The sequence below is a fragment of the Gastrolobium bilobum genome, unplaced genomic scaffold (assembly GCF_033153095.1).
Source record: "Gastrolobium bilobum isolate Gb01-03AN ecotype WA unplaced genomic scaffold, APGP_CSIRO_Gbil_v1 utg17710, whole genome shotgun sequence".
In the NCBI taxonomy this organism is placed as follows: domain Eukaryota; kingdom Viridiplantae; phylum Streptophyta; class Magnoliopsida; order Fabales; family Fabaceae; genus Gastrolobium; species Gastrolobium bilobum.
In genome coordinates this window covers 57,270-80,793 of record NW_026895897.1, presented here as the reverse complement: position 1 = coordinate 80,793, position 23,524 = coordinate 57,270, and the positions used below count along the sequence as shown (strand labels likewise).

General features: G+C 37.4%; 1 protein-coding gene across 5 annotated transcripts; it reads left to right on the top strand.

Moving 5' to 3' along the window:
• The first annotated feature begins 15,941 nt into the window (after positions 1-15,941).
• Positions 15,942-23,190, top strand: LOC133296743 (uncharacterized). Of its 5 annotated transcripts, none has more exons than XM_061495798.1 (2): positions 15,942-15,965; positions 20,938-23,190. In XM_061495798.1, exon 2 carries the CDS (start codon positions 20,960-20,962, stop codon positions 22,913-22,915), a length of 1,956 nt encoding a protein of 651 aa, XP_061351782.1. In that variant the 5' UTR covers positions 15,942-15,965; positions 20,938-20,959; the 3' UTR covers positions 22,916-23,190. The 5 variants fall into 5 exon arrangements, with proteins under 5 accessions (XP_061351782.1, XP_061351777.1, XP_061351781.1 ...); XM_061495793.1 differs by lacking the exon at positions 15,942-15,965 and adding an exon at positions 15,972-16,163; XM_061495797.1 differs by lacking the exon at positions 15,942-15,965 and adding an exon at positions 19,380-19,662.
• The last annotated feature ends 334 nt before the right edge of the window (positions 23,191-23,524 follow it).

Genomic DNA, 23,524 nt, shown 5'->3' with positions numbered 1-23,524 from the left:
CAGCTAAGGTGGTGCTCTGGGCGACCCACATGAAGAAATGATGTTCTGCGATCTCTTGCCGTTGGTCATGGTAGAGTCACGAAAGTTGCATATGTTAGAAATTTTTATAATAATTGTGGACTTAAATGAATTGTAATTTTTCTTGTTTTGATAAAAACGGGCTAAGTCATGATCCATATAGGGGTGCAGTATAAAGTCCATTTAATTAAGTGATCCTTTTGTTTGAGCTTGAATATCTGTAAATTGATTAGTGTGGGTAACAGTGTAGGCCTAACTCATAGGCCCATGATGAGAATGAGACTAGGGTTAATAAGTTTGGCTAGGTCTCCTCTGCATTCACAGCGTGTTAGAAAATCGTTACTCCATAACTTGTCCTATCGACGGTTATGATCAGGGAGTGGTGTGAATTGCAGAGGAAGATCCTGGTCTTTCCATTGCAGGAGCACCAGAGGAAACAAGAAGTCTTCAGGAAATCAAGAATCATGTCTTCAACAAGTAAGCTTAAATATTTTGGTGTTCTAATTTCATATAATCATATTTTAAAATTTCTTACATTTGATATCAGAGCCTAAATTATATGAGTTAGGACCTAATTTTTATTATTAGACATGATCGGGTTTTTGGGATTAGTTTTACTATCTTCCTTTTATTCTTGATTATATGCTTTTTAAATCAAGTTTGTTGTTTTTTTTAAATAAATCAAAATTAGATTTCAAAGACACTTTGTAAAACGTGATTTTCTAAATCCATCAATTTTTTATAAAGTTGATTAACTTTTTGCTTAACCCAATTTGATATAGTTCAATACTGTCGTATATTGAATTACAAAACATCAATATCGTTTGGTGCATTCTTGAGGTGGTATTTTCTTTTTTTATTTGTTTTGGGTTTTTTGTTGTTTGTTTCATGATTGTGTGCGGTTTTTCTCTATATGTTTTCAAAATAAATTTTATTATAATATTTGTTAGGTGATGTATCTTGATAGAAATATCATGACGTTATTTTATTGCATTTGGACTGATTGTTGAGTATATGGCAGAGAATATAACATCAATGATACAATCATCAAATCAATTAATTATACATTTGTATTCGTATAAATTTATTATTATTATTTGATTGACACCTTTGATGAAATTGATTGAAAGGCTTCAAGATATATTTCGTATTTGTGGGTTAATGAAAATATTTGGATAGAAATAAATACATTACAGTTGGTGTTTTTATATTTAGTTTAAAACTATTTGGAATGAATAATTTAAAATAAAAGTTATTTGGTGGCCATGTGGGATACGTGCATTGCATTCAACATGAATAAAAATGAATGAATCCATAATAACTTTGATGAGACTGCTTCGTTTAGAGTTAGGCATTATTTATGGATGCAATTTATTTATGTGGTGATTCATTTGATTGTGGAGAAGGCACTTGTGAGCCCAATAGTAACCTAATTTTATCAAATATTATTTGTTTGGTGATATAATTAAATGTGATTTTATGATATATTAAAATAATAATAAAAATTATTGCAATAAATATCTTTTTTGGGAAAGTGATAAACCTTATATGCTTGCTCTAATTTTTATGTGGTGATTCATTTGATTGTGGAGAAGAAAACTTATTTGAATCTTTTGAGTAAAGCCCATCCACCGGCTATGGTGCATAAGGCACTTGTGAGCCCAATAGTGACCTAATTTTATCAAATATTATTTGTTTGGTGATATAATTAAATGTGATTTTATGATATATTAAAATAATAATAAAAATTATTGCAATAAATATCTTTTTTGGGAAAGTGATAAACCTTATATGCTTGCTCTAATTTTTATTTTTATTTTTGTTTATTAAGGTGCATGCCTCTGCTTGAATTGTTTAAATACAAAATTTGTTTGGGAATGCTATTATTTTAAATTCATGATCAGTAAATATGTTGCACCTTGTGAATTCGATCATGCTTTTGGGAAAGAGAATGTTATTATATTTAAACATATCTCTGTGTAAGATTTTTCATGAATTACTATAGGTAATTACCACCAAAGTGGGATTGCTTATATTTGTTTGTGAAAATTTCTTTGTAAAATTTGAGAAATGATTTTGGTTATTTCATGCAATTACCTGCCCAAAGGGGGCAATTGTGTGCTATAACTATGAACTTATTTGGGATGAAGTTAATGGAGGCGCATTGGTCTAGGTGATTTGTCTGCCCAAAGGGGACAATCTCCGAAGCTAGTGTATGCTCACTGAGCAACTTCTCTTTGAGGTTGTAGATGAGGTTATTGGAGGCTCATTGGTCTAGGGATCTATCTGCCCAAAGGGGATGGATTTTCGAACCCAATGTTGTGCTCATTGATTAACTCATATGAGGTTCTGACCTTGATTTAGACCTCAGTTTGTGCATTCTGCTCAAAGGGAAATGTATTATTATATATGTTGGCCATGTTATGACAACATATTGGGTTCGATGATTAACTCATCCTGAGAAACTTCTTCTTGACGGTGTAGATAAAGTTCTTGTAGGCTCATTGGTCTAGAAATCTATCTGGCCAAAGGGGATAGATTTTCAAACCCTATTGTGCTCATTGATTAACTCATCTGAGGTTCTGGCCTTGATTTAACCTCGGTTAATGCATTCTGCCCAAAGGGAAATGTAATATTATGTTGGCCTCATTACAATATCTTGACTAAATTGAATGTGTATATTGTCCTTTAGTTTAATCTAATGCATACATATTTTGCCTTAATATTGAATTTCTATGTTAGTTCCTTTAAATATATTTGAAAAAATGTTTGATTAATTTTGAAATATTTATTTTAATTTTTTTATATACATAAATATTTATTTGGAATTATTTGCTCTCATTCATATTTAATTTGTGAGCTCTTATTCACGTTTAATTCTGTAATAAATATTTATGTTCCTTTTTAAAAAATTTAATTAATGAAAATTGTTACATATTATCATGATTATAATGTTAGTATTTACTCTCCCAATTTTAGTGTATTTTATGTGTTTTGTCAATTAAGTTTGATTAGTGAGTTAAGATATATAATTGCTGATATTGGGGATTGAAATTTGTGACACAAATTGTAGTTTAGTAAATGCAATATGAATTTGGAAAACATATGCTATAAGGTTTTTCATATTATTTAAGTATGATTATTCATAATGTTATTTGTGAATCTTCAGTGTCTTTTGTTAATAAAAATTATTATTTGCAATTATCTGCCTAAAGGAAGTTATTGTATGCATCAATTTTCAAATTTGTATTGAGTTAAAATTTAAAATAATGTAAAATAATTATGTACTATGTACTCTGCCCAAATGAGAGTTTATAATATGCTAATTATTTTGTTAAAATTATTTCATTTCCCATAATTAATATAATTGCATTTTTTGTAATAAATATACTTATGATATGAATGATAACAATGTCATAATAGAATTATTGATTAAATTATAATAAATAGAGATGAGATCTAGATTTTTTATTATTATTAATTTTGATCTTGATAAGGCATTGCGTTAAAGTTATCCTATATTTTATGTGGAGAGTCGGTGGAAGACATTTGCTTAGTTTTTTATATTAGGATATGAGCTTGTTTTGAAATAAACTATCTATAAGGCCTTTTAAAAGGATTTTTGGATTTTATATCTTGTTTGGATCACCTTGGATTTTATTTTTTATTTTGGTGATTGGAAAATAATGTTAAACTTTCCTATTATTAATTGACTTTGAATGTTATTTATTAATTTTGTGGATGACTTTGCTATTGAGCATTTTGACCAACTCTCTAACAAAGGGCATAGGCCCATGGTATTTAAAATGCATATGAAGAACATTGGTATAATGAGTTCCTTTGATTTAGTTTATTAGTGGGAGTTTGTATTATTTATTATTTTGTCATTTTCAGCAATTTATTTTGTACAATTGATGTTTGATTGACATACAAATTTTATTTTGAACAATTGATAAGGATTTGAGTTTTATTATTGTATATATTGAGTACATGTATTTGTGTTTATCAATTGTGAAATATTGGAACTCAGTGTCATTGAGACCACCATGCCTGTGGTTGACACTATATTGGAGTTTGAGGCATGATAATAAGATTTTGGGACTCAGAGTCGTCAGGATCACCATGTCTGTGGTTGACTCTATATTGGAGTTTAAAGCATGATTTTGGAACTCAGTGTCGTTGGAACCATCATGTCTATGGTTGACACTATATGGGAGTTTGAGACATAATGATGTTTTAGGACTACTGGGCCCGTGGTCGACACCAAATTTTATTGAATGATGGTTTTTTGATAAACCATATAATTTCTCTGACTTCAAGGCATTTGAGAGAAATTTGAGGACTAACAATGAAAATAGCAGTTTGGCTGTTGTTGGATCACACTGGCATGCTATTTTCTTGCTACACTACACACTAATGACTAGTCGACGGAGTCAACTAACAATTGGAACCATGGAAGGTCTTATATCAGTAATGGTATAATCATCGTCTGATTCAATGTTATTTGATTTTAGTTGGATAGAGTCATATTCAGATATCGCACCTTGGATCATGTGTTTTCTTAAAATGTGGCCACATTATAATGAGTCATTTTCAAATAACTTGTTTTCCTTTTCTCTTTTAAATTGAAATTTTACAATTGATTTTGCCCAAATGGGAGAATGTTAGAAATTTTTATAATAATTGTGAACTTCAATCAATTGTAGTTTTTCTTGTTTTGATAAAAACGGGATGCAGTATAAAGCCCATTATTTAATTAAGTGATCCTTTTGTTTGAGCTTGGATATCTGTAAACTAATTAGTGGTGTGGGTAACACTGTAGGCCGGCCTAACCCATAGGCCCATGATGGAAAGGGGACTAACGTGTTAGAAAATCATTACTCTACAACTTGCCCCATCGACGATTGTGATCAGGGAGTGGTGTGAATTGCAGAGAAAGATCCAGATCTTTCCATTGCAGTAGCACCAGAGGAATTAAGAAGTCTTCAAGAAATCAAAAATCATGACTTCAAAAAGTAAGCCTAAATATTTTGGTGTTGTAATTTCATATAATCTGTTCTGCCCTAGGCAGAGATGTCTAACCTCGGGTTAGATAGTTGATGTTGGATCTAGTGCTTTCTCTCTAGATACCTATGAATTAGGTATCTTGGAGACAGCGAATCACGACACACAATATAACAGCCTTAGCCAGAGGGGGTGTGTGTGCTCTGTGTGTTTGCATAAAATAGGGTTAACAAAGATCAGTTATACCTGTGGTCTTTAGCTTCTATTTATAGGGTTTACCTTTGGGCTTACGTCGTCTAGGCCCTTTATGGATATGGGCCTTACCCAGGTCCACAACAGTTGCCCCCCAGCCCGGCAGACTGAATACTCAGGGTGCCGGGATGTCTGTGTCCTGTTCTTCAACGTAGGTGTTGTGTAACACCCCGTGTATACCCAATTTGTTAACATGTCATCGTATTAAGCCACGCTTAATTTAAAAATGCAGAATAACTTTTTACTTTCAATTATGATGTCATTAATATTACCAAGTTGATTACTTAATTCTTTTCATAAAACATCGCCTGTATGTAATTGCAAATAAACAGCTATCTACACTGAAATAACCTCAATATATAATTAAAGTGAGTATCTAAGTCACAGAACTACAACACGTAGACCAGACCATAATCATGATACATTAATACAACCCAAATCTAAGATAAGACATAGTCAATCAATGTGGCATGGACAATCCCCATGCTCACCAAATAAGGCAACAAGCCCAGTAAGTCTCAACAATGGCAACATAATAATAAAGCTAATGACATAATAGCAACAGGAATATCCAGGATCTCAGCACAATCAGCATAACAGATAAACATCAATCAACTAAGCTCCGGCCTCCTGCAGCTAGAGGTCTCAACCCCCGCATTATCTGGCCCTGAAATAAGCACCCCAAACGTGGGGTGAGATCTCTAAACAGAAATCTCAGTAAGACAAGGGGTCCTCAAGGATTTTTCACCCCAAGCTCACTTGCATGTGCAATATAAGTTCCAAAAGTAGTTAAACAGTATAAGTTCCAAACAGTGCAATGCAGCAGATAATCATGTCATGTGTGTTATAACTATTCTACTGATCAGAGAAGTGCAAGAATACGTCTATTACCCACACAGTACACGCCCATGCTGTACCCGCCCACAGGAGCACCCCATGGCTTCTTGTCTAAGCGAAACACCACATACATATCATAAAGCAATTGCACTTAACAGCTCAATAGCAAAACAGTACATGAAAACACATCATGCATATAACCATCCCCACATGGGACATGGTGGAACAAACAATGGCTAAACCGAGGAAACGAAAGCTTACCTTGCAAGCTAACAATCCAAGCCAGGAGTCCAACCAAGTTCAAAGCCCAAACACAGCAGAATCACAATCTGTTTTGGACCAGCAATCATATCAACAACCATAGATCATAAGCATATAACATAAAGACAACGCTTCTCTTTTACGTTTAATGTCTTTAGGCTTTTCACAAAGCCACAAGCCCTTAATCACATAGATTCTGACTTAGGTTAATCATTACAGAAGTTCAACTTCATCAATCTAGGGACCACAAACCCAAAACAACCTTCTGTATGAACAGTATCGCTACTGTTCTCGAAAATCCAGAATATCCGGATATTTGTCGGGGACATATCCGGATATCCCCTATCCGGCTATCATATCCGGATATCATATCCTGATATCCATATTCGAATATCAACAGACCCCATATCCGGATATCAATATCTGGATATCATATCTGGATATTTCGCGACAGAATGCAATTCTGCATTTCGCGAGATATCCTACCTAAAGGTGGTTCATTTCACAATTCCAGAGGCTTAAACATGCATTTTAAGGTGTTTTTAACCTTACCCAACCTTAAGTTATCAACTTTAGTTCATTACATGCATCAAGGCTTCATTTTTAACTAAAGAAACTCAAGAACAAAGGTGATGATCATACCCTAAGGTTAAGACAGAACAACGAGGTGCTCTTGGAGCTCTCCCTTCAGCTCTTATGATGCAGACACCAAGGTGAACGAAAATGGGTATCAAGGTTGGTCCTTTCTTCACAAAGGTCGCAACTGGAAGCTCCCACAACCAAGGAAATGGCTCCCACCACTTCAACCAACAAGTCAGCCCCAAGAACCTCACAAAACAGAGGCTGAAAACTCAGAAAATGATGCCTCTCAACCTCACAAGTCTAATGCACACCCACATTAGGAGATTTGACGAAGAAACCAAGAAGAACAGACTTCTTGGCTCTCAAGGTGAAGAGGACGACAATGGAACAGTAGGATAATGCTGGTCAGCCTCCACTCTACGTAGAAAAACTGATATGGCCTAGGGTTTAGAGCCAACAATGAGTATTTATAGAGGTTTAAGTCTTAAACACACAGTATTAGCACTAATAGCTACGATTAGTATTTTAATCCCAAACTTAGGATTCTGAACCTACTTATTTTTCTAAGATTTATCATATTTTTATTTTATTTTTCGCAGCACCTTTCTGATACACGCTTTTACATAGCCAATTCTCATTTTTTTAACTTGAAACTGGAAATCACAGTCCTATATATTATTCTAGGAATATTCATGCACTTATTATAATTTTACGGGATATTCATCGGTACGCATTTATACCGAGTAGCAGAACCAGTATCTGCACTTTTCGTCAGAAAAGTGACTTTCAACATTATTAATTACTTACCAATATTATTTAAGCCTTCTCATAATTATTAGGATCAATTATGGAATTATTTCCTAATTTCACACAATTAATTAATTAATTTCCTTAATTAACGGTGCAGGTTCTTGCATTCACCCCACCTTTTTAGGATTTTGCCCTCAAAATCACAATATACCTGTCTCGGAAGTCGGGATACTGCCGTAGAAGCTCGTCCTCTCACTCCCAAGTACACTCCTCAGGAGTTCTCCCAGTCAATTGCACTTTGACCATCGGAATGATCTTGTTCCTCAGCTTCTTCTCGCCATGATCGAGAATCTTGAGTGGTCCGACGAGAGTTTTCAAGTTCTCCCGAACTTCCACATCATCTGGTTGCACCACGTGCGAAGGATCTGCTATGTACTTCTGAAGCTGAGACACGTGAAACACGTCGTGGATGTCGGCCATGTTCGGAGGCAAGGCAAGCCGGTAGGCAACAGGTCTTACTCTACCAAGGATCTGGTAGGGCCCAATGAATCTCGGGCTCAGCTTCCTCACTCCGAGGGCCTGACCAACACCGGTGACAGATGAAAGTCTCAGAAACATGTGCTCACCCTCACTGAACTCCAGTGGACGATGCTTGACATCGTAGTAGCTCTTCTGGCGATTCTGCGCCTGCTTCAGTTTCTCTCGGATCATCTGAATCTGCTGGGTGGTATCTTGGACAAAGTCCAAGCCAAACAACTCCTTATCTCCAACCTCAGACCCGCAGGTAGGAGTCCGACACCTTCTACCATACAATGCCTCGTAGGGTGCCATGCTCAAGCTAGCATGAAAACTGTTGTTATAAGAAAACTCTGCCAATGGCAGGTACCTATACCATGCTAAACCCTATTGATAACTCATATTTTGTTACACTTATTTATTACTCTTGGTTGGTATTTTTATGATTTATTTGAATTAAATAAAGGTCTTTTGGGTCAAATCACAATTCTAGATTTTAATTGGGTTTAATTGATTTTCGTCATTATTTTTCAAATTTACACTACTTTTGTATTTTGACCATATCTCACTCTGCAGATGTCTGATTGACTCCGTTCTTGTTGTTTTTTTCAAATTTACACTACTTTTTTCAGCTATTGAAGCCCAATTCGAACGAGACGATGGTCCAAACCTGAGCTCAAGATGACGTGTTTTTGCTGGAATTTTATTTTGACGTTTGGACTTGTAATTCACATTACGACCCAATGAGTTTAGGGCCCAAGGCCATGTTTTATTGTTTTATTTTATTTTATTCATCTTTTAATTTATGTATGGGCCGAAGCGGTGAAACCCTAGCCGTTCTGAATGATGACTATTTAAGGGAGACTTTAGGAAACCCTTCGGCAGTCAGTTTTTGACGACAGACAAGTTTTCTCTAAATTTCAATTCAATTATGTTCTTCTTCTTCTTCTTCTTCTGTTCTTATTCTTTTTAATTTTTAATTATGTTTACCTTAGCCATGCGAGGCTAAGAACCTTTTAATCAACCTAAGGGTAACAGATTCCAAGGATTAGTCTTGAGGATCTGCGCTTTATTTTAAATCAGTTTCGTTTCCCTTCCAAACTTAGATTGATATCGTGCGATTGTGGATATTCAATCTGAGGTTCGCGATTGCGATTATGGAAAGGGATTAATCATCATATTTGATGATTAGATTGATTGACCCTATGACCTTAAATCAAACGGACTGATACTCTGCGATTGTATGAGTAAAAACATCGTATTTGATCAAATGCTAAGCGATCGCTTAGAGAGGGTTGTCAATTGGAAATAAGGATTCTGATTCAATTGACAATCAATCACGATTCTGATATCTCTTTATACGAGGAAAGATATCTATGGAACCCTAACCTTAGGTTGGTTAATTTATAATTACGAATTTTAATTCCAATTTTATATTCTGCCTTTTAAATTATTAAACTGAAATAAAAAAAACCCCTTTTTTATTTTCTGTTTTCAAAAATGATTTTTACCCAAACAATTTCCTTGAGAGAAGACTTAGGGTTTCCACTTTACTGCAAATTTTTTGAACCCTAATAAATTTTTTTTAATTTGCGCGAGTTCGACAGCTCGTGTCACGTGCTCCAAAGTGCAAGCCCTCAACATGTCCTCCAAGGTCTGGATAGTCCGCTCAGTCTGTCCGTCAGTCTGAGGGTGATAGGCGGTACTCAATCTCAACTGCATACTGAAAGCTTCCTACAACGCCTCCCAGAACTGAGATGTGAACTTCAGGTCCCTATCATTGATGATACTCTCGGGCACCCCGTGAAGTCTCACAATCTCGCGAACATATAGTCTGGCCGACTGCTCAGTAGTGAAGCTCACCTTAACTGAAAGAAAATGGGAAGAATTTCGTCAGTCTGTCCATAATGACCCAGATAGAGTCGCAGCCAACCTGAGTCTTCGGCAAACCCCCAAGAAGTCCATGGAAATGCTCTCACATTTCCACTCCGGGATCTCAAGAGGTTGAAGCTTACCAGACGGCTTCTGGTTTTCTATCTTCACCTTCTGGCAAATCAAACACTTGGACACATACAAAACTATGTCTTTCTTCATGCCCGGCCACCAGAAATTCCTCTTCAAATCTTGATACATCTTTGTAGCACCAGAGTGTACAGTGAACTGGCCCTTATGGGCCTCTGCCATAACCTTTTCGGTCAAATGAACTCGAGGAACCACAATCATCTTCTGGAACAACAAAATTCCATCTTCATTCCAAAACACACCGCTTTGGTTCTTCACGTAGTCCAAGAACTCTCTCTGCACTTGCGCAATTTGGATCTTCTCCATAAGCTCGTTTCTGACTCTCACAGTCTCCATCTCGAGAAGTGCACCCCCAAAAAAAGAAGTCACCGACAGATCTCGAAACTTCTCAATAACATCAAAGTCACCTATCGACAAACTGGATAGACTCATGGATTTTCGACTCAGATCATCAGCAACCACATCAGGATGATACTTCAACTCAAAGTTGTAGTCATTCAGAAACTCCATCCATCTCCTTTGCCTCATGTTCAGCTTCTTCTGATCAAACAAATACTTCAAGCTCTTGTAGTCACTGAATACAGCGAACTGCATACCAAACAGATAATGCCTCCAAATCTTGAAAGCAAAAACAATCGCAGCCAACTCCAAATCATGAGTCAGGTAGTTCTCCTCATGAGACTTCAACTGCCTCGAAGCATACGCGACAACTCTATCGGTCTACATCAACACACAACCTAGCCCCTTTCCAGAAGCATCACAGTAAAGCTCAAACTGCTCATCAGGATCAGGAAGGATCAACACTAGAGCGGTAGTCAATCTCTCCTTCAACTCCTGAAAGCACTCCTCACACTCGTGAGTTCACACAAATGGAGTCTCCTTCCGGGTAAGGCGAGTCAATGGTAGAAACATTGTGGAGAATGTAACAACCTGTTGTACACCGGTATTGTTAACATTAATTATGATATTAAGCGCAGTTATAATCACAACAATTCATTTATAAAAATACGAATAAACTTTTTTCGTTATTACGCGAGTATTTAAAACAATAAAAAATGTAATAATTAAAAGCTGTGACCGTAACTGTAGACTATTTGCGGAATACTTATTTAAACTAATCTTCTAACTTATTTTACTTATTAAAAGCCACTAAGGGGTTCCCATAAACTCACTTAGCTAATTTCTCAATTTTACGTTTTCTACCTATCCGAACATGGTTCGGTAATTATTTTTCTGCGGAATCACCGCACAAAACCAGACCTTCCTTTCTAGCTATCCTTTTTTCTTACTTAATTACCTTTCTAGGAAGCTATCGCACGCTTTATTTAGAGCTCGTTTGCTCCAGTTATCGTCGTTTGGAGTTGGACAAGCAAAACTGCCAGCCAACCCCAAAACAACTCTAAACACCCCTCACTCCATGAATTACTGTAGAAAATCCACTCATCCAATTTCTCTCAAATTTTTACACCACAAACTAGACACCTCTTCCTTCAATTTGATATATCATACGCTTTTAATTTGACAGAGAAACGAAGCGGGAATAAAATTCCCAAAAACTGCTAGAAACAGCCCCTGCATAGGAGCGTTCTAAACAGTCCATGTTCACAGGCTTCTACAGGGCTGCGTGAAACCCAAAATATTCACAGATTTTTACACAATGTAGGAGACATCTCAAGCTTCAAAATGGCGTATGGAACGTCCCTATCGGACCTCTGTGGAGGGAGATATGCTCTCCCAAAGTTCGTCTAAAATCTGCCAATTCTATAGAAAGCCAGAGTTTCCTTTGTTTTTCCTAAAATCCCCAAGTTGTAAATGCTCACTAGTGTCTCAATTGTACCTAATAACCAATGGGTGGCACACACAAGGACCAACAATGCCTTGGGACACTTACAACCTAACTCAGTTTATATTTATTACACAATTCATACTATATAGCTCACTTTATAAATCTTTAACTTGTTTCAATCACCAAAGTCCATTTACATGCAATTTCTCAACATAAGCATATAATCATAATCCTAAAATAGGCCTAAAGCCCTTCCATCATATTACATCAATATCCATGTATACTTATAACATCTCACACAAATATTACAACTTACAAATATTACAACTTTAACTTACAAATTGAAACATAAGCTTAAATGACGTAAACTACTAGACTTAGGCAAAACGACATGAACAAATATGACTATGAAACTCATCCTACATACATATGAGATGCTCATGCCCTAAGTCTAGTCTAGGCCACATGGCCATCAAAATGCAAAACAGTAAAAATGCTCCGACTAATCATCCTATGGGCTTCTTGCCCGTCGCTTCGGTGCCACTGCTACCTCCTGAAATAAAGCCCCCAAGACGGGGTGAGATATCCGAATATATCTCAGTAACCTAGAGGTTCTGGAGAAAACTTCGCCCAATGGCTCACTTCGATGCATATAAATAATCTAAAATAACCACTTTTCAAAACGGGATAAAGCAAGGGATTTAGAGAAACTGGGGAATGTAGGAATACAAAATACGACGAAGCGGGAATGGTAGCTACCAATACCACGCAACGTCCTCGGCATATAAGCCTACGGGTCTCATCCAAGGCGTGTTCCTAGAACATCAACCAAGGTATCCCTCCCATCCGCATACACCCGAGACTTCCTAGTGTGCTCCTATTCGGATCACACACCACGACCCTGGGTCAACTGGAACTCCCTCTCGGAGACCTATCCAGTGGAAGTTCGAAACTGCCCGAAGGCTACACTGTCTACTGCCCAGAGACTCGGTACATAAGTACCCTCATAAATACTACATGCATGCTCATGTTATTCTACACTATTCATATATATTTCCTACCATCACCCTCAACGGGTATGGTGGAACACACAAGAGGAACAAGCCCCAGTACCAAGAGGTTACCTCAATATGTTCCTCCACTTAGCTCCACAGCAGCTTATTTTCCAAACTTGTTATTCAACAGAATGCCTACACAGAGGACATTCCCAATTACTCAAAAACTCATACAACACATGCCAATTTACAATTATACATGCATTGATCCAACCACTTACCTCAATCCACTTGGTCTAGGACCAAGGGCAATCCACTGACTCACAGTTCGGGGTTCAAATCGACGTACGGCAACCTACATATCCATGTACGAATCGTCAGTACATCGCAATCTATCAAAACGCGAATAACGTCAAATTCCTACACCGACACTAGGTAGGTTCGGCCAAACAAGGCTTAATCCAAAATTTATTTTTCTAAATTTTCTTTCTCTTTTTATTATACATCCTTAGGTTGCCCAAAGGCTAAATCAAGTGCCGTTTTTCCATTTTACGTCTTTTAAGCGTCGTTTTACTTAATATTTCACTCTATAATCCTTTATGACCCTTAATACCATTTATTAGTTTTCATTGATTCTTCCACTTTCCAACCACTACACAACCCATTTAAATACCATTTAACACTTGAAACATCATCCAATCAATACAAACAACATCCATTCCCTACACTTCTCTAAATGGTCGAATTGTAGCCTAAGTAATCCCAAGGAATTTCATTCAATTTTCAACCCTTCCAAACTTCACACTCTACCATTATATCAACATGTAATCATCCAAAAACTCACAAATAAAATCCTAACACATTTTCAAAATCCAAAGTCATGACATCTCAAAATATTCTAAGTTACAAAATCATATTTTTCACCTAAAATTTTCATTGCATTTATAGCTAATACACATTATTCTAAGACACATTCATGTATAAACTTTTCCCAGTTGAGCTCTCTAACATCACACACCAAAATTTAAAGGTTTAGGGTTCATAAATATTATCTACAACTAAACCATGGAAATAGGGTGGAAACATACTCACAACCAAGGCTTGGCACTCCTCCAAGACTTATCCAAGCAATCGAAGACTAAATGACTCCATGAACATCAATTTTCTCCAAAAATTCGCAGCTGAAAATGGCTTGGATCTCCCCAAAGAAACGGTTTCAAAGCTCAAGAGTGCTACCAATGTGTTTAGAAGGTCTTTTCCAACAAATTTCAACACAAATTTTGTTGGATTTGGTGGAGAATCAGTGATTTAAGTGAGGAGAAGGTTTGGAGAAAAATTTGGGGAAAGAGAGGGAGAGGGCGCGGTTTTGGGCTGGAAGGAGAGGGGGAAGTGATGATGAATAGTGAGAGTGCTTAGGTGGCTAAGTGATTTTAAGTGAGGTGGGTCCCACCGCCACCTCACGCGATTTAAAACTAATCTGAATTTCCCTCCGATTCCACTAAACATCCGTACATTCAAAACCTATTTAGAAACTCTAATTTTTGACATTAACCATTGTCCTTTAATTATACTTGATCAGATGAATCCAGAGTTTTTCGGTCGTTCGGAGAAAACACTGTTTTAAGCTGTTGCGCGCGTCGTTGGCACGCTTCCCCAAACTAACTTAATTCCATCAAATTTTATCAGAAATCATATTTCCTAGTTCTATAAACCATTTATAACTCATATTTGAAACCTAGAGCTCAAAACTCAATCGACACGTTTTACGGTGCAATCGTACCGCAATATTTTTACCCAGTAAAAATATTATTCTATGATTTTTCTGAAACTTGCCTATCCACTCAATTTTCATTCTCAATCCATTTCCAGGGTTCTTTTTATCATCTGAGACCTTCTACTCAATTTTTATCTTCCTAGGGTTGCGTGTTGGCTAATTATTGTTTTGCCCTTTCTTTGTATTTTGGCCTAATTTTCAGGATTTTCACTAATCCTGCCTCTTAATTCTCATTTAATATACTAATATTTAAACTTAGAAATGCGAGGTGTTATAGAGAATCCCTTAATGAACCTCCGGTAGTAACCTGCCAGACCCAAGAAACTCCTCACTTCAGTAACCGTCTTGGGCCTTTCCCAATCTAGCACAGCTTCAATCTTGTTGGGATCCACTGCAACTCCCTCAGCAGAAGTCACATGCCCAAGAAACTTCATAGAGTTGAGCCATAACTCACACTTCGAAGGCTTAGCGTACAACTTTTTCTCCTTCAACACTTGCAACACAAACCTCAAGTGCTCAACATGCTCCTCCTCCGTCTTGGACTAAATCAAGATATCGTCAATGAAGACGATTACAAACTTATCCTGGTACGGTTGGAAAATTCGGTTCATGTAATCCATGAACACTGCGGGTGCATTCGTGAGTCCAAAAGGAATCACCAAATACTCAAAGTGACCGTATCTCGAACGAAACGCGGTTTTTATGTTTTCTTAAAATTTTAAATATGAAATATGAATTTATATTTATTTATTAAATTTAAACGGTTAAATCAATAATTCACTTATCCATCACTCTAACCGAGTCAATGAATGGGTGGGCCGAATTTTACAAAATTGCTCACCAATCTTGACTTCATGCTTTGCTTTCCAGCCTCGAGTGATGTCTTATCACTTCTATCGCTAATCACAAGTTGGCCGGTTCAATATCAAACAAAATCCTCTTCGATGGAACAACTTGATTAAAGTTTCGTTTTCTTCTTGTAAAACTTGACACTTCTGCAATTAAATGACACTGTGCATATTCTAGAAGTTCTTCTGCAACAGTTATAATTTCATTCTGACTCACACGTGGCTCGCTGAGAGTGTATATCTAGAAAATGAAAAACAAACAAAACGAAATTTAAAAGAAAGAAAAAAATGGGGAAGGCAAAAAAATAAAAGGGAAAAACGTACGAATTGCAACAAAAAAGTACATTCAGAATTTGGGTGTTTTTTTCGTTTCGTTTCGTTTTTCGCAATTTTCAGATCTCTTCTTTTTTTTCAAATCAAAACCCTAATTCCCCCAATTTCAGTTTTGTGCCTCGAAAAACCTATATCTCTTTAACAGTGCAACCGTTCGTTCTTCATATCAACAGCTCAATCCACAGGTTCGTTCTTCTTCTCCGCCGTCTCCCTCTGTTTCTCAATTCTCTCTCTGCCTCTCTCTGTTTTCCGGGATTTTAATCTGAATCTATGGCTGTGATCTTCCGCGAATTAGACTCTTATGTGGTTTCAGTTTTTTTGGTTTTGCTTTTTTTCTTTTACGCAATTATGAAATTCCGTAATTTGAATTCCGCATTCCGATTTATCGAATATGCTGTTTTGGAATCGAGATTTTGGGTCATGTTTGGATTGGGATTGTTTGTGGATTGATCCTTGAGACTGAGAGGCAAATCACGTGCTGGGCTCACGGTGGCTCTTTCGTTGATGCGGATTTTGTGGGTTGTTTTGGCGAGGAAGTGGAAATTTTCATGGGCTTGGTTATGTACGATGTGGTGTTATAGTTGTTGCTTGGTTGTCTTGTCAAGAGTTTGAATTTTTATTTGGGATGACTGGTTAGTTAGTTATGCAAATTTTGGGACAGTGCTGAGCTTTGGGGAAGAACTTCTAACTTTGTGATTGAGTTGGATTGCTACCTGTGGCATGGCTTCCATATGCATAACTCCATCTGGTGTTTGGTTGTCAGAAGATCACTATTTTTTTTTAAATCTTGTTTGTTACTAATTAGAATATTAAATGGCAATGGTGTAGAGGAGGAATAATAAATATTGATGTTGGTATTTGTGGGAGAGCCAAAAGTTTAGTGTCGTAATTGATGCTTCAATGTGGCTTAAATATTTGGAGAATGTTGGGTTGTTTTTGAAGATGTATGGTCTTTAACGTTTATGAGATTCATCCTAGAGAGTGTCTGTTTGAGCGCACACACACACACACACAACATATATATATATATATATATATATATAATTTTGTTGTATTTGAAGTCCATGATTATGTTTCAAGCACGTTCAATGCAGATTCAGTTCTATCTGCCACTGTAATAACTGTCGGTTATTTAGAAGTGGAATGGTTGAAGACTAAGAACAATCAATGGCACTAACTAGTTGTTGCATTGGCTACCTTACACTTATAATAGGAGGAACAATTACTGATTTGTAACTGAATGAGTATGTGGACAACGCAGTTTATAATAGGAGACTTATAACTGATGTAGGTAATGATAAGAGACGAGAAAATATAAAGGAGAAGGATGGTTATTGTGAAGGAAGCTTTCTTCATTATTGTTACTCAATAGTTGAGTGAGAGGAAAGGGCTAGAGGATATTTTCTTCTCAGAGTTTCTATAGAGATATCAAGCGTAACTTTCTTTCTTATGTAATCCAAGCACAACGGAAGCGTGGTGGGATGTTACGATCCAATTGAAAGGTATAGGACTTGGAGTCCCATATTAGAAACATAAGGTTCTAGTGTAAGATTTATATGGACTTTGGGCTCTTCTACCTTATAAGTTAGCTTTTTAGGTGAGGCTCTCTATTACGCTTTGCCGAGAAAGCGAAGAGAAAAGACGAGAATGAGAGAAAAAATTTAGAAAGAAAAACCAATACTTTGTTATTCCATATTTCACACATACCGATATACATTCTTCCCACTCTATTTATACACGTAACAGTATCTAAAAGCATAAGAAAGTAACAACTGAAACAATGTAACTAACACCCAAAGTATAAAGTATAACAGACTAACAACTTTCTAACAACCCTTTTCCCTAATCACTATTCCTAACATTACCTACCCCTACAAAAGGGACCTTGTCCTCAAGGTCCATGAAATAGAGAAAATCGTTCGTCATCCATAGCTACAAGGTGGAGGTAGAAGATCAATGGGTAATATTGCAGTGTTACTTTGGACACATGAGATACTCCAGTTGGGGCCAGAAGGAACAAAAATTTAGGGGGTTTGTTTTTGACCAAGAAGGGTAAAAGTATCAGTAGCCACCAATAAGCTATGAAAGGTAAAGGGTGCAAACCCAATCATGAAAAAAATTTCGATGAGGAAATTGAAGCAGATTTGCAGTGGCTTTGTAAGGCTTAATGACAATATTAGGAACTTGGGGAAAGGGATGGTCAAGAAACGATTTGTGAGGTTCCCTATTGGATCCATGTTCTGCTTCATGCCAACACCCTCTCGTAACTTGGACTAGTTCCTACATGGCTTTCCTTCTACAGGAGGGGACTCTCTTGGTGTCACCTGGGGTGCTGATGGAGATCGAGGAATCAGAACAGGGTCAGAGAAAGCTAGCTCAAAGGGTGGGAGTGCCCAAGGCCTTATAAACCACTCATTAGTTGTATAGGCAACTAATGTGGGAGTTGTAATATTGCCACCTTCTTTAAGGGCCGACGTCTACGGCGACTTTCACTTTATCGACACTGACCCGATGGTAGCCTTTTCCTTTTTTGCGGCTTTACTTACCTATCAATATTCAGTATAATACCCATTTGGGAGGTATGGCACCTTAATCCAGCCTCTAGGTAGTCCTTTATGTGGCCTCAATTCTCAATGAAAGCACCAATGTTAGGGTAATGACCCTAAGAGAGAGAGAGAACGAAAGAGAAAAGTAACAAGAGAACTGATTTGTTTATTCAAGAATGACTTCAGAATACATCTATCCATTCTTATATACAACTCTCTAATACACAGTACTTTATTCAAACCCCTATCAGTACCTTTATTCACGTTTATTATTTCTTTCACTTAACCGTAACATTCCCACCTCGTTGGAAATGAACCTTGTCCTCGAGGTTCGATGGATACAACAACAAAAACTAAAAAATTGGAAATTCTCCTGGGTCCCAAGGAAAACAAAAGAAGAAAAAAGAATTGAAGTGTACTGTTTCTGCATTATCTTTGATAACAACCAAGTCTGGTAATATATCAGCATGTGTCACGTTTTCTTCTGTAACAGATAACGCAAAGCATTTTGCAAGCTCATCATTAGCTTGTGTCACATCCTTTTCACCATGTAAAACAACTCGTTGCTTTTCCCAAACAAACTCCATATACATGTCAGAAAGATTTCTCTGACATGGCCGTGAATTCTGAGCAAGATCCACAATCATGACCGAATAACAAAAATCGCTTTTGTGTGGAATTTCGTCAAACACTTTGTGTGTATGGTGGGTTGTTAAGAAGCCTCTTGACCCAAATGATGGCTGGCTGTTGTTGAAACTGTGGAGACGCAGCAGGGGGAAGAGGTTAGAGGGCTCCACCATTGAATGATCTTGTTCTTGGCTATGATCAATTATTGTTGCTGGAGATTTTTGCAAGATGGGTTGGTTCTGGTTCTGTTTCTGATCAGCAACTATGGGTTCTTGTGGACTCTGAATTTGCACTTCACCCAGTGAACGTTGATCATTGAGCTCATTTTGTATTGATGAATGAAATGAAAATGAAGGACCCAAAGGAGTTTCTCACATTGGAGCATGGCAGAAAAGCACAGCTTCTTGAAGCTGTTGCATTTGAGACGCCAGAAGAGAAATTTAAATCTTCGTATCAGCTACTTGGACTCTGATTTCATCAAGATTGGCATCCAGACGCAGCTGTAAAGAACGTAATTTCTCATATAGTTCTTGGATCCTCATCATGAAGAGAAGCTAAAAAGGATGAAAGAATGAAGGAGAAAACGAAATAATGGTGTTCCAATGAAAGCACCAATGTTACGCTTTGCCAGAGAAAATGAAAGCACCAATGTTACGCTTTGCCAGAGAAAGCGAAGAGAAAAGACGAGAATGAGAGAAAATTCAGAAAGAAAAACCAATACTTTGTTATTCATATTTCACACATACCAATATACATTCTGCCCACTCTATTTATAAAACCTAACAGTATCTAAAAGCATAAGAAAGTAACAACTGAAACAATGTAACTAACACCCAAATACAACAGACTAACAACTTTCTATCAACCCCTTTCCGTAATGACTATTCCTAACACTCTCCCAATGTTCGTATTAGGTTAGTTTCACATATCTATAAATTTCATGATTTGTTTCCTTTTGAGTAAAGCCATTTTTGGGTCCCTAACAAAAAACACAGTTCTTACTTTAGTCCCTTAAAAAAAAAAATTGGTCGTCTGGTCCCTATGAAATTTAAAGTGGACCCATTTTAGTTCTTTTGAGAGACTAATGTGGGTCTTTTTAGAATTTGTGAGGGATCACGATTTTAACTTTGAATTTCTTAGGGACCTAGGGACTAATTTTTTTTTAGTAACGTACTAAAGTGAGGACCGTATTTTTTTGTTAGGTACCCAAAAGAGGCTTTACTCTTTCATTTTTTTCCTAGGATTTGAAATCTATCATTAGTATAAATAATGTGTCCTTCAAATCAATGTCAATTACAAATTATTTAGTGATCACGAGAATCTCCCCTTTCTTCCACTCCGTCCCGAAAAGTAACAAGGACCAATGTAGTCCCGTTTTCATGTTCCAATTGAACACTTTCCTTATTTTGTTATTCTCAAACAAGAAGATCTTCTTTTTACCGAACATGTGGATCCAATCACGGTCTTATAATAAGAACAATAAATATTTCTCGATAAATATCTTGCCTCTTTTTTTCCTTCCTTATCTGAATCCCTATAATGTTTAACATATACCAAGACTCTTACAGTTTTCCACTGTCTTCCCCCAACCTTTACACACTTAATTGTTTGCAAACAGATCCACAATCATGATGGTATTTATGTTAGCAAAATGTTGTCTGGTAGATATGGTTTGGTCTTCGATTTTGTTGATGCGTGCCATATTTGTTATATATTGTTGTTACTATACTAATTTGGTAGTCCGTTAGAAAACAATTTGTCTAATTAATTTTCTCTTATGTTGCAGGGACATATTTGCTTGTAAGGAGATGTCTCCTGCATCCAAATCCAAGTCTAAAGACAAAAAGGCAGGCAAGGAAGCTCAGAAGTCTCCTGCCAAGCCTTCAGGATCGGGTAATGCAGTATCTGGTATACCATCAAGTGCGTACAACCCATTATTGGGAACATTCCATACTCTGGAGATGTCACCAACATCTTCTACATCACCACTACATTCTAATGGCCGTTTTCGGAACATAGATGAGACGGATGAACATCCTGAGGGTTCAGTGATAGCTGGCGTGGAGTATGATTCTGTTTCTAATAATGGTAGTTGGTCTGGTGAGTCAGAGGACCATAAAGACAAAGCTTCTAGTACTCCTGTTCGACTGGAAGCTGTACCAGGAGCTGATAATGACAAAAGAGAGAAAATCCGCCAGAAGAATGAGAGAAAACATCAACGGCAGAAGGAAAGGCGAGCACAAGAGTTGCATGAACGTTGCAGTGGATATCTTATGTCAAGGAAGCTTGAGGCACTTGCTCAACAGCTTGTGGCAATGGGGTTTTCTCATGATCGTGCAACAGTGGCATTGATACTGAATGAAGGAAGGGTTGAGGAATCAGTAGCATGGCTGTTTGAAGGTGGTGAAGACGCAGATAATCACAAGAATAAAAATATAGGTGGGGACAATTTGAAAATTGACATATCAGAAGAACTTGCTCGGATTGCAGACCTAGAAACCAGGTACGGTTGCTCAAAACAGGAGGTTGAAAGAGCAGTTGTTGCTTGTGAGGGTGATCTTGATAAGGCTGCAGAGTCTTTGAGAGAACTAAAGCTGGATCCACCACTTGGTTCACCAATGCCAGAGGAAACTGGTGATCCTTCTCACATTAACAAGAGTAAGCTGTCAGAAGTTGTGAGTCAGAGTGCAAGGCTACAGACAAAACCCCTTCTCTCTCCAAATCAACCCAAAAAGGATGAAAAGGATTTTAACTACACAAAGGCAGCAGTTTTGATTGGAGGATCTACAGAATCCAGTATTAGACATGTGCAGCCTCTTAAGAAAATCCAACCTAAGCCTGAATGGACAAATCCCCAACAACAAACTGCTATACCAGCTGACAAGAGGTGGTCAAATGCAGGATCTAATCCTTCTGTTTCTTATTCATTGGCATCACCTTTGCAAGTGTCACCCACACCCGCTAAGACTGAAGCTTCTTATATGGCTGTTGGAGGTGATTATAAGAACCCTCAACCTGGATCAGCTAGGGAACCAGTAGTTGTAATGCAGCGGCCTCAAACTGTAAATGCAAAACAGGTTCCAGCCACAAGCATGAGTTCCTCTCCTCCTGGAGTAGGTGCCAGTTGGTATCCACCTAACAGTGTAGAAGTGATGAGGCCCAATGGCTTTATGTCCCACAATACTAGCACTAGATGCCTCAATTCAAACTATGTCAGTTCTAATCAAATGTACCATCAACTTCAGTATCAAACTCGACAACAGTTTGTTTCTGGCAGCAGCAATCCAGTAGATCTCCAAGCAACTGACCGAGGGAATGGCATTTGGAATAGGACGGCCGCATCCCCAACGCTGGCCGCTGCCTCTTCTCTAGGACTCTTTTCTGGTAAAGGATCAGCTGTGACATCAGGGGCAACTTCTCCGGTAGACTGGAGCACTGGTGGGTCAGTACAATTCGATTATACCAACATAGACTGGTCCTTGGATAGAGGTTTATCTCCACCAAGGTCAAATGCATTATGGATGGGGCTTTCACCTTTTACAAAAAGTAATGCTCATATATACGGCTCAAATGCTTCTGGCTTGGTTGCTCAGACATCAATTAGATCAATACCCTCTAATGGGAGCATGGTTCCGTTGCCTGGGTTGCAAGATGGTGGAGCATTTTCTGCTGAAACATCTGGTTCTAGGGAATGGAGTTCTCCTTTTGAAGGGAAAGATCTTTTTAGTTTACCTAGACAGTTTGTTTCTTCTCCCTCTCTGTAGAATGAGGGGAGAAATTGAATGAATAAAATAAAAGACCCAAAAATGTGTGGATTTGATGTTTGTTCTTATGATGCTATAGTTGATGATTGTAAAACAAGCATCTAACTCTTCATACACAACGCGATACACTATTAAAACCGTCACTCCCAATCCACAGTTGCACCATCAAATCCGGCATTCAGTCATCCTGTTGACCGACATTCACTGTTCAAAACAAGACACATGAAGTGAGTTATGCTCATTTTACATTGCGTCTTTTAATGCACTCAGCTTCACCTCATTCGTCGACTCTACTTGCTAATAATCTTTCTATCAAAGTATTAGTTCTTTTATTAGATGAGTTTTAACATTGATCTAAGTCACACTCGTTGTACTAGTTCGATTATGGAATGGATGCCCAATTTAAGAAGCCGATGGAAACTAACCATATACAGCCCTACAGCTTTATTCAACTTCAATGCATTTATACATAATTGAAGTGTGTTTTTTTAATTCATATGATTTTCACTAATCATAGTCAGTTTCCTCTTTGAATCTAGTTTGTCCATTCTCACTAGTCTTTCAGCAAAGGCAATCTGCTCCAGATAAAAACTAAAAACGGGCCAAATT